At 42.3% G+C, this 11,786-nt stretch overlaps 1 protein-coding gene across 2 annotated transcripts; it reads right to left on the bottom strand.

Moving 5' to 3' along the window:
* Positions 1-1,068: 1,068 nt before the first annotated feature.
* LGALS3BP (galectin 3 binding protein) lies at positions 1,069-10,340 on the bottom strand. 2 transcript variants are annotated; one of them, XM_035104201.3, is made up of 6 exons: positions 10,188-10,340; positions 6,861-6,932; positions 5,187-5,378; positions 3,876-4,007; positions 3,036-3,291; positions 1,069-2,407 (listed from the first exon to the last, which is right to left on the bottom strand). In XM_035104201.3, the coding sequence occupies exons 1-6, from the start codon at positions 10,216-10,218 to the stop codon at positions 1,396-1,398; spliced, it is 1,695 nt and encodes a 564-aa protein (XP_034960092.1). In that variant the 5' UTR covers positions 10,219-10,340; the 3' UTR covers positions 1,069-1,395. The 2 variants fall into 2 exon arrangements, with proteins under 2 accessions (XP_034960092.1, XP_088517623.1); XM_088661497.1 differs by lacking the exon at positions 10,188-10,340 and adding an exon at positions 9,069-9,150.
* Between the last annotated feature and the right edge of the window lie 1,446 nt (positions 10,341-11,786).

The following is an 11,786-nucleotide window of genomic DNA, read 5'->3' as shown; positions in this document are numbered from 1 at the left end:
CCCTAGAGATAGAGCAACATGAGCAAACAACCTGCTGAAACCAATTGGGCAGACTGACAGTTGATTTCAGACTGAGAAGGCTGAAGTCTATATACATGTGGCTTAATAATTTTCTAGGACATCTAAAAGTTTTAAATGTTTTAACCCTACATCTCTGACTTTGACCCTCTTCCACTATGTGAGAAGTTTAATTGCTAGACTGCTTTTCGATACGCCTGAATTTATGTTCTGTTTAGTGTTTTCTGAATAAATCTTTCCATTATTTTACTGCTGCAGTCCGGTGAATACTCTACATAACTGTGCTAAGCGCTGGAGTGGTTTACTCAAAGGATCATAGGCGCTGACTCCCTGGGACCCAGGATTCCTGAGCACCCAAAAAATTCCCCATGAAGGGGCTGGGCACCCACAAATTTCAGCGTCAGGGCCATGCATGTTGCATGGCACCCATGGCCTCAGGAACCCACAGTTGTGGGGCCAAGATGGCACTCCTGGACAGGGTTGAAGTACTGTACAAGACTACTAGCTTTGCCCTCCCAGCTACATAAGTTTATCACAGATACTGGGTGAAGACAGGGATTCTTTAATTCTACGAGGTTACAAAAAGAAAGAAACTAGTGCCCTTCACAAGGCGAACATACTTTGCCCATGTTCAGAGGCACTGCTGTTAGGTCAGTTTTTCAGAATAGCAGCTGACTCTATGGTAAAGTCATTCTGGGAATGCTCAAATACATTTTTGTCTGAGATCCTTAGAAGAATGGCATGATAGTGGTGGCTTTTTGGATCACCAAAAATGTGTAGCTTTTAGTGTTTGTTGCTACCCCTTTTTTGTGGAATATCATTCGTGTTCAGAATCTGCAATTTCTGGAAACAACTGAAGACATTTTTGTTCCAACAGGCTTTTCCAGCTGGATAAATGGGTGTCCACTTGGTAGAGTTTTAGTCTTGTTTTAAATGTGTTCATTTTTATATTTTAAACTGTTTTTTATTATTTCATATGTAAATCTTATTGAGACGGTGGTTTAGAAGGCAATTAATAAATCAGTGTTAATAATATTGAAAGCTGGCAACTTGTTTTTCAAATTTTATTAAGAGAGAATCTCAAGCTAGGGGGATATAAAGGGACAGGGAATGCACATCCAACAGCATGGGGATTTCAATCAATTAGGATTAATTGTAGATACATCTATCAAACTCGAGGGTGAATAAAATTACCTATTCACTTAGAATTAGCTCACCATGATATAGATTCTGGCTTGGAGTAGCAAGACACAATGCTGAATCTACAGTTAGAGAAGCAGCTAGGACAACAATAGAAGCTGCGGTACTATGAGATGTGCCTCAAGGGCAGATTTTGACTTGTTATATATTCTGCCTGCAACAGAGAATCCTAGCCTTTTATGTGTTCAGCTTGTAACTAGGACGCACCACAGCAATAAAACCTGAGTAGCCAGTTAGGCATGGGAAGAAGGTGGCACTGGGGACCACGGCTGTACCATTTTTAAAACTGACAATACCTGTGATATAGGAACTTTGGCAGAGCAAGAGTGCTTTGTTATTGTAATGGATGGTGTCATCCGTAGAACCTTCCAATGCAAGATAGCTAACAGGGGTAATGTCTGAGGAAGAGCATCTACCGGTATCATTTTGGTGGCTTTGTGCAGGGCTGTGATAGTTGAAGGCCCAGGTTATATTCTGCATCTTGAAAAGAAAGCTAGGGTGCTTGATTGTTTCAGGTAGCTGGGTGACTTGGGATCCAGGAATATACTGCTGTGACAAGAAGTCATAGCTTACCGGTAGGTGCATGCTCCAAGTGGACTCAGTGTAAAAGCGAGGGATGTGTGAATCACTTGTGAGGTCATGGAGCTTGTACTGCTCTAGAAATCTGAGTGGTACTGTGTGAAATTCAAGCGCCTCCATAATCTTCACCTGGAAGATATTCTTATAAGTCTCATAAAAGGTCAGGTTGAACTGGAGCTCTAGCAGCTGCTCTGGCAAAAGCATAGGAAAGCGGATCTTTTCCACGTGGCCTTCCTTTATTTCATTGGTTTGAGCCCATTGGTCCAGAGCTTTCAGCAGGGACCATTCATTCTGAATCACAACATCTGTACGGGACAGCAGGGCCTCCATCATCTCTGGCGTCAGGGCCAACCAGGCCTCAGTGCGAGTCAAGGCCTCACAGTTCCAGGCTAGGTACTGCATGGTGAGATCCTGCAGCTGGGCATCTCCACTGGCCAGGCTGTAGTTGTACAGCTTCAGCTGAACATGAAAAGTGGGGTCCAATGGAAAGAAGTTGGGGAAGACCTGAATGCAGTACGCTTGCAGGCTTGAAACTCCATAGGCCATGGCCAGCTTGTGCAAGCACTTTACTGAATGCACTGTCACTCTGATCTGCCGTGAGTAGAAGTACCTGCATGGACAGAAGGAAACTAATAAGTGAGATAATGGCTATACAGCAGCTGCTAATTTTTATCATGATGGGTTTTGAAAGAGAAAGACTCAGGTCTTTGAAAAGAATGTTTGTGGTGCCCCAAATCCAAGCAATAGGAAAAAGTGAGGACTTATTGACATGCTCAGTTTTCATTACCTTCTGGCCATGAGGAAAAAGGAGACGGCAACAGGCAAGACCAGTGTGATCCACTAGATCAGTTATTACAGTTAAGCCTGTAACTTAGCTGAACTAGATTCAGTCTCAGGGGTAAACCCCACATTACCTGCAAATACCTGAAAACAATCCCTGCCCCCGCCTGACACTCAAAGCAGAGGGGCTGCCCCTTACATAGATCGTTTTCTATGCCCTTCAGACCGAACACATTTTGCAGGTGAAAGACTAGCCAGGTATCTGCTAAGCCTAGAGGTGCTTCTGTTGTCTGAGTGAGTGCTCTGTTTTAGATCAGCGTAGTGAAGGAGTTAAAAGAACAGTGTGCTCTCCTGTAATATGGATCAAGTACTGTCCATTACAGCCTCAAGTTGATGCACAGAATGCATGGACAGTCAGGAGAATCGGACTTGTTATGTCAAACCCTCACTATTCTTACCTGAGAAAGCTGTTCACATTGGGCAGGCATGCTTCATCCACTTTCAGTGTGCTTCCCTGGAGAAGAAGGCTGGCCTCACTGTGTGTATGAAGAATCAGTCTATGTGCACACAAACTCAGGGCTTCAGTGTTGTTATCTGCTATCAGCACAGTGATGTTGAGGTCACAGTCCTGCTGGCTGTCATACAGTTTACCAAGGTCCTCAGGAAAGCCTCCAGAATGATCCAGGAAAAACACTCCAGGATTAAACTCAGTGTCTGGAATGATGGAAACAAAAATGAGTCATGGGGAAAACAGAAAACCTCGCTGACCATGAATTTGCAGTATAATATGCAATAGCCAATAGCCCCACTCCAAAATGAGAGAGAGGGTTATGGAACAATAGCAGCAGGGAAATTATTTACCTGCATAAATAAAAATGTATGGAATTAGTTTAGGTGTATGGCCAAACAGTGATAGCCAACATTTGGCAAGCACAATGGAACTTCTTCTCTTCCCCTTTCAGCACCTGCTCTCTTGGGTTCCCCAACCTTCTAGAGTGGATCTGAGGGTATTTGGGGGGGGGCTGCAGGGGTGAGGAGAGGAAAGGGAATTCCTGTTGTATAGGGGGGAATATGTTCCATTGCCAAACAGCCACTTTTGGCTGTCGCCCAAAATCATCTGAAAATTGGGATTATGAACAACAGACTGACATAGCAAAACCAGCAAGGTAGTAGTAGTTCTACCTGGGTACCCCCTATCTGAAATTGGGTAGATGTTATCTGTTATCCTCCCTGCTGCCACCATTGTGACCCTAGGAGATTTTGATGACACAGCTAACCACATCACACTGAGGACTCACTCTTGTCACACACCACTCCTGCATCCTCCCCATGTCCGCAGTTGTGGGACAACCAGCCTTTAGATCTACATTGTACAAGAGACTTCTCTGTCCCATCACAAGCGACATCATCTAGAAGAATGGGACCCAGTCCTGTGAAGAAAGCAAACACAGCAGTCTGTCACACCAGAGATAGGGAATAGAGAAGAAGGTAGAACTTTTTGTTTTAACCTATAGCAATAAATAAAAGCCCCATGCTGTAGATTGCAGAGAAAGAGAAAGTACCTTATAATTGACTTGATATAGCCCACTGCTAATATTGTAGGTCAGAAGTGGAGCTGAGGATTGTATTAATTTCCAACATACAAAACATGCCTCAGATTTACAGCAAAGATCAATTCTGCTCAATCATTCCTCAGAGCCCGTGTTCAGTTGCATGCTCTCGCTCTCTTTCTTTTTTATGCAAAACCGTTCGAAAACCAAGGTGCGGCTTCTGATTGGCTGCAGGAGCTTCCTGCACTCAAGCAGAAGCCATGGAAGCTGCAAAGGATGTTTGGCTTCTGAAAAACGTTCGCAAACACTTCCGGGTGTGCTGCGTTTGGGAGCTGCCAATTTGTTTGACAACTAAGCCGTTTGGGAACCAAGGTACCACTGTACAAAATTCAAGATACAAAGAGTAGCATTCAGCTAAAGAAAAAACAGCCTGGGTGAAAAAGTATGTTTTTAACTGGCAGCAAGAACTCATAAGAGACCCCACAGATTGTATCTTGGAAGGAAGGGAGTTCCATATGGAGGGAGAGGGGGGCTAAATTGAGGATGAGAAAAGAATGTGAAAGGTCCCATACAGACAGAGGCTCAGCCTGTTTCAATGTCTCCACTGAAGGTCAGCCCATCGCCTCCTATGAGACAGCCTGTTCTACTGTCCAATGGCTCTTATTGTTAGGAGGTTTCTCCTAATATTAGAGGATATTCACTTCTCTGCAATTTCCACCAATTGGTTCTAGTCCCACCTTTTGGAGCCACAACAACAAAAATATGTTTGGTCTTCTGTGTGACAGCCCTTCTGGTTTTTTGAAGGCCACCACTATCTCTTTCTGTAGGGTGGTGTTTAATCAAAGCAGACTCATTGAAATGAATGGACCCTGCTTAGTCATGTTCATTAATTTCAATGGGTCAACTCTGAGTAAAACTTAGTTGAATACCATCCTTAATCTTCTCTTCTCCAGGCTAAACACACCCAGCTAAATTAGGATTTGGGTCTAGGAAGCAATGGGGCAGGGTAAAGGAAACACTATTCTTCTATATCATAAGGGATGAAAATCTGTATTGTACCTTCCCCATATGCTGCCCCTTGCTTTGCTTCTACTGCATTCATGAAGCCCAGGGAACGGCAGACCACATGTGCATCCATAATATCCCAGTCATCGTCACATACTGTCCCCCACTGGCCATCATAGTAGATCTCCACACGGCCCTCAGTGAGAGAGTTTCCCTGAGCCAGCCGCACTGCTCCATCATATAGATCTGTAGTAAGTAGATGACACAAAAGTGAAAGGATAACAGAAGCAGACTACAAGCTACAAGAAGCAGCTTGAGGTGCCAAAGAGCTATTTGTAGCATCCTTGAATTGAACTGAACTGATACCTCTCTACCCTGCCCTCCTCTACCTATTTTGAAATTGTGGGACCTGATTCTATTTATGAGCACGGATGGAATTCTAGAGCCACTACTGTGAATTACTGCAGTAATTTCTTTTTTTAAAAAAAAGGAAACAAAATTTGGAATCTAATACATTGCTCTAATTTCCTGGATCAGATTTGGATGACAGAACTTCCTCACATTTAAATGTCAAAATCAAAATTTACATCACAATTCAGTGTGTTTCTCCAGCATCAAGAGGACATTTAACAACTGCTTAAGAATGAGTAGGCTTAGTCAAAAATTTACCGAATGGTACTGCAAGTCAGCTGCTGAATACTGTCAAACGCTAGCTGCTCCTGTATGTCAGGCACTGTCCTGGATATGCATGCAGATATTCATTATCTAAATTCACACAGAAAACTGGAGGCTAGAATGAACATTCATCAGTTCTAACAACTCATGACTATCCCAGCAAAAGTACTATAGGTAAAATTGTGTGAGCAGGAGGAGGGATTGGTTAGCTTTGTCAGTTATTCTGGGAATAATCCAGGCTCATCAAATGTATGGAAATAATCTGATAGATAAAAACTATTTCCAGATGTGGATCTGCTTGGTAGGACCAGGCTCAAGTCACTTGGGGCCTCCTGAATATTTTGATCTACACACACACCTTATACGTATAGAGAGAAATAGTACAATATTTGTGCAATTCAAGGTACTGTAACTCTGTTTTGGCTTTCCTTGCCTTCTCTCTCTCTCTATATATATATAATACATGGATGGTACATGTATAAAAATACATAAGCAAGCAGTGGTTTCATGCTGAGTGTGCTAGAGATCATTGGACAGCAAACTTCCATACTTTATTGCATTAATGTTTGGCATTAATGCTGTATTTAATTATTGGGAAGGAGTTTCCTAGTTAATGGAATTCAAACAAATGTCAGCTTTCATGCCCCCTCTCCCACAAGCAATAGAAAAAGTGGAGGGGCACATATGTCAGGATGGATAACTTGTGGCCCCAAAAATATTTGTTGGAACTATAACTCCCATCAGCCCCAGCCAGCATGGCCAAAAGTCAATCATGATCAGAGTTGTGGTCCTGCAACTTCAGGAGGACCACAGGCTCCACATGTCTGAAACAGGTTCCTACCCAGGTATGATCTATAGTTAATAGAGTCCTGCCACTGTGAGAAAGTCTGAATGAAACAGAACTGCCTGGCTTTTTCTCTGAAAGCACCACAAGCCAAGACATGCAGTCATACAGCCAAGAGTCAGGAACCTGTCCCATTCGCAACGGCCATGAAAGCTGCTGTTGCTTGAACAGAGAAGGGTCATAGAACCTGAGGACACAGAGACACTTACTGAGTGAGTCATCTAAGCCAGAGGATAGCAGACAGAGAATTAGCAGTCCAGATGTAGTCCTGTGCAGCCAACCTGAAGGAGAGAGATACAACATTACCTACTTTGTAGGATCATAGTGTTTGACCAGAATCTAAAGTACGTGGGAAAGTCCAACTCATCCCAAGGGGAGAACCCCAGACTGGAAGGCAGGCAGAGCAAGGAAAGTGTGTGTAGATGCCAAGAATGCTCATTGTTACCAAGGAAGATTTTATTCCCCAGCTTAAAACATTTTCAAAGACACGCTTTACAATTTGGGCAAAAACCTCAGGTTTCTAACTAATTAATGCAGGCACATCCACACATACAGATGCACTCTCAGGACTTGCATTTGCAGCAAACAGCATGTACAACCCTAGCAATGCACCCTCTTTCATTTACCCTACTCATTCATAGTACTGCTGCATCAGAGTGCAGAAGGAGTAGGTTTTCATTTGAAGAGCTTACCACATGGCAGGTGTGTAATAAGAAGCTGCAGATTGCCACACCGACAAGAGGACCAGAATAGTGGATGGCAACACAACACAGTTTAAGAATAACTGTACTTCATTTCTATTTACCCAGATAGTTCAGCACTGTTCAGGATAAAGATTTCACTTTGGACAAATATGTTGAGTCCACCCCTAAAATGTGGTAGTGAACGGAAGAAGAACAGAGAAGTATTTTCCCCATCCATAGACAAACACATCTGTTTCATGCTGTTCCCCTAGGCTCGCTACGCCCAACCACAAAACACACAGGAGTTGCAGCTCCTTTCCCAGTACACTGAAAATTTCAAAAACTTGAGGTTTCAGTGAAAAGATTAAGTAAAATAATTCCAGCAGAGGTTGCAAATCTAAACAGTGCACTCTTCTGCTCCACCAAGCAGGGCAGTTATGACTTTCATAACATGAATGGCTTATGCAGTGTTTTCACATGTCCCTGCAACAGAAAGCTCAGGCATAAAGTGGAAACTGGTCCCCATTTGCCAGTTTGCAATTTCAAGTTCCCTATTTGATTCAAAGGCACAGATGCGGTCTGAATAAGTAAACAGCATGTCAACACCACTGCACTACAGAATAAGCTTTCAATTGCCCTAAATCATAAACCAAACTGACTGACAGACTGTGCCCAAACAAGATGCCACCATACTTCAAAAAACTCAAAACTCATGCTGAGTTTTATTCATACTGCACCATGCATTTAAAGCACATTTAATGCACATGGATTTTCCCCAAAGACCCCTGGAACTGTAGTTTGTTAAGGGTTGTGGGAACTGTAGCTCTTTGAGGGGAAATTGCAGGAATCTGGGGTGGGGTGGGGGTGGGGGAGTCATGTGCACACTCTGTGAATCTGTCCTGTATCTTTGCATCACATACAGAACTTGGATCTGCGAAAAAGCAACTGGGAAACAACATTATCCTTAAAGCACATACTTTCCCCGCCCTGGGGAGCAGGGAGCAAGCAATGCAGATTGCAGGAAACACAAAAGTTAGCACATCCCACAGGGAGATTAGGGGTTCTCAAATTTAGCCACCTGAACTGTTCCTAGAGACTTCCCTCTGGAAGCACAGGTGCCAGAGTTAGCTGCTACTTGTTGGTCTGTTCTTAGCTGGGGGAGATCCAGGGATACTGAAAACAAGACCTGCAGAGCTATGGATGGGAAGAAATCTTTGGCTTCAGACTGGCTCATAAACAACATTACTGTCTGTTTTCCATTGCAAGGGAAGGCAGAAATTTTTCTCAGCCCAGACCTCTGAATTCTGAAATGAAGGGGAAAGACATGTGGTTGCTATGGTGACTAGGCATTGGCCAAGCTGTGCCACAATGGACCATAGTGCGAAGAAGGTACAAAGTTGGTTTTTTAAAAATTGTGTCTGGGCCCAGTGTAGCCTGACAAAACCTCAGGACCACATCACTTGGCAAGTTGCTGCACATTAAAGGAAAGTGGTATAATTTCTGGCCCATCATGGCATTTATCACTATAGAACACTATAGAATTTTTAGTTGTGAGTAGAGCATGAAGCAGACACGGGTGGCACTGTGGGTTAAAACCACAGAGCCTAGGGCTTGCCAATCAGAAGGTCAGCGGTTCGAATCCCGACGACGAGGTGAGCTCCCGTTGATTGGTCCCTGCTCCTGTCAACCTAGCAGTTTGAAAGCACATCAAAGTGCAAGTAGATAAATAGGTACCGCTACAGCAGGAAGGTAAACAGTGTTTCTGTGTGCTGCTCTGGTTCGCCTGAAGCAGCTTTGTCATGCTGGCCACATGACCCAGAAGCTGTACGCCAGCTCCCTAGGCCAATAATGTGAGATGAGTGCCGCAACCCCAGAGTCGGTCACGACTGGACCTAATGGTCAGGGGTCCCGTTACCTTTTTAGAGGATGAAGTAAAGGAACCAATCAGCAAATAGGGAAAGATTTTTGAAATTTGGGGGAGCTGAGAGAAACGTCACATTATTCTTCACTGAACTCCGTCTTGGCTCCATCTCTATTTCACACAAGCAGGTTTTGTCTTCTGATTCTGCTCTGGCTTAGCTTTTCTGTGCTGTACAGAGATACGTTTTTCCTGAGCTACTGCCTATGGACAACTTTGCCTAGATCTTATTTTTATGGGTTACTTCTATAGGTTACTTATTTTTTCCTGGGCGAGGTTTAGACTTCATTATTTTATTTTTGAACCGTTTCCTCCTCCTCCTTCTTCACTTTAACTAATTTTCTATTTGCATGTTTCTGAATCCTATAACCTGACACCAGATTAAGCACACATTCAACTAAGACCACAGGAGCCTGTTTCCTGGAATTCCACTCTGGAATCCCTAAAACTAAAGGATCATGTAGTTAGGAGGTGGGGAATATAGGAAGCTTAGGGCTGGTCGAGTTTAGGTGGGCCAGTGTGTGATTTAGCAATGGTTAATTGGAGTTAATTTTAGTATTGCACACTGTAATCCTTGCATGTAATAGCCATTTTATCTGATATTTTAATATTTTATTTCACACTTTATTATCCCATGTAATCATTGTACTTTATATTACCTGTATACACTTCTTACTTACCCTCCCCCAAGATTAATTTATGTATATGGTTCTCTTGATTAGCCTTTTACCGGTATATTATTTGTGGATTAAGTTCACATAATTATGCATTCATAAATTGAAATGCATTTGCTGGTCTTTTGCTGATGCATTTTAAATGGATTTTCCAAACTGATTTCATCCTCAGTTCACACCCCTTGCCCATCTGGGGCAAATTCAGGGCCCTTGCTATCTATGCCACCTAGCCTTCCTCATCAAATTCCTTCTTGTACTTACCCTGGAAGATGCTGGCAATTTGGAAATGCATTGTTGGCCTTGAAGATCTTTTGAGAAAGAGGAGTAGGGCAAGGATGAGAAAGAGTTCTGAAACTGCCCTTTAAGAAGTAGAGGAGGAGGAAGAAAAAGTTCCTGTTTCCTGTCCTTCAACTACCGTAAGTTTCTATTCTGCATTGCTTACAAATACATAAACTGTTCCTGGGGAATTCCCTCTTTTGCATTCTCCAAAGGTTTGCAAAAAATATAAACATATTAGAGGCTTTGCTGAGGTCAGCTGTTCAGTGGTCTTCGAGACCCCAAATACAAGATTCGTTTCCATTGGTTCCTGGGGTTCAAATCATAACACAGAAGCAGATTTAAACATGCTGCACCAGGAGGACACCGTAAATATACAGAGGAGATTCGTAATCCTAAAGGTGTTCCAACAAATATGGATGCGAGGACTGATGAATTAAGAGAAAGGAACTGTGAATTATAAGATTCATACGAATTTAGAGAGGAAGAAGAGGGAGAAGAAAACGTATGTTGTGACTTGTTTTTAAGGAAAACTTTGGACATGACAGAGGAGAACCGCAATCTTGAAGGAAATGCAATAATTATGGGAGAACAGACTGCTTTACCTACAGAACTGACTTTTGAGATAGAAGAGGATGAAGAAGAAATCACTGTTTCACCGGTGGGAGAGGTGGAACAGGGAAGGGATGAAGAAGAAATCACTGTTTCACCGGTGGGAGGGGTGGAACAGGGAAGGGATTTGATCCAAAAGTCCCCCCAAAAGGGGAAAAATAAAAAGGATGTTACCCCAGTGAGAGAGGGGGAAAAGGAAGTAGTTGGGGGGCAGAAAGAGAATGAGATCAAAAACAAAATGTTGGGAATACAGCAGGGGGGGAGGGTTAAGCAAAATTTAGATTGGGACAGAGCAGGAGTGGAGTGAGGAGGAATTGAGGTAATTTTTACAGGGGGAGAAAACATGGTTTGAACTCGGAAAGTATCAAGGAGCTGGCTGAAATCTCTGGAGACATCGATTCCAAGGAAAGGGGGTAGATTTAGTTTTGAGGGTGGGAATAAAAAAAGGGGGGGAGATTTTGAAAATTAATTTTGAACATTTTTGGGTAAAAGGGTAAAGAATATTGGGTAACAAAGGTAAAGAGAAATATGAAGACTAAATGGTTAAAAAGAAGTTATAAATTGGAAGAAAGAATGTAATGTTATATTTAGAAACTGCAATAATTAGTGACTAATAAGGAACTCAAGAAGGGGGAATGAGGAAGTCCGAAAGGATTAGATTAGAAATTGGAAAATATCATTATATCTTTTTTATTATTATTCTGGGTTTTTTTTCATCTTTCCTTCACTCTTTCTATAATATGAATAAGAATTATGTATGAATAAGGTATGAAATGGGAGATAAGATTTAATTTTATGATGTTTGGATAATATTTGGAAATGGTATAATTATTAAATAAGGATGGCAAGAAAGGGAAGTGAAGAAGCTTCAAGAAATAAGATGTGATAATATTGTTTTGTATTTTTGTATTTCTTTTTTAAAATTTTCAATCTTTTTTCTTTTTCTTTTTTTCTTTATGTAAAATCCAATAA

The sequence above is a fragment of the Zootoca vivipara genome, chromosome 2 (genome assembly GCF_965207765.1).
Source record: "Zootoca vivipara chromosome 2, rZooViv2.hap1.1, whole genome shotgun sequence".
In the NCBI taxonomy this organism is placed as follows: domain Eukaryota; kingdom Metazoa; phylum Chordata; class Lepidosauria; order Squamata; family Lacertidae; genus Zootoca; species Zootoca vivipara.
Note: the sequence above shows the minus strand (reverse complement) of the source record. Positions and strands in the feature narration are given on the sequence as shown.

What these genes read in the sequence shown, in the direction of transcription:
- LGALS3BP (XM_088661497.1), bottom strand. Translation starts at nt 9,135, where the DNA reads ATGACAAAGCTGCTTCAGGCGAACCAGAGCAGCACACAGAAACACTGT. An exon ending in TTTACCTTCCTGCTGTAGCG is followed by an intron (nt 6,933 to 9,068) that starts GTACCTATTTAT and finishes TCTCTCCTTCAG; the next exon opens with GTTGGCTGCACAGGACTACA. An exon ending in AGGGGCAGCATATGGGGAAG is followed by an intron (nt 4,008 to 5,186) that starts GTACAATACAGA and finishes CTTTCTTCACAG; the next exon opens with GACTGGGTCCCATTCTTCTA.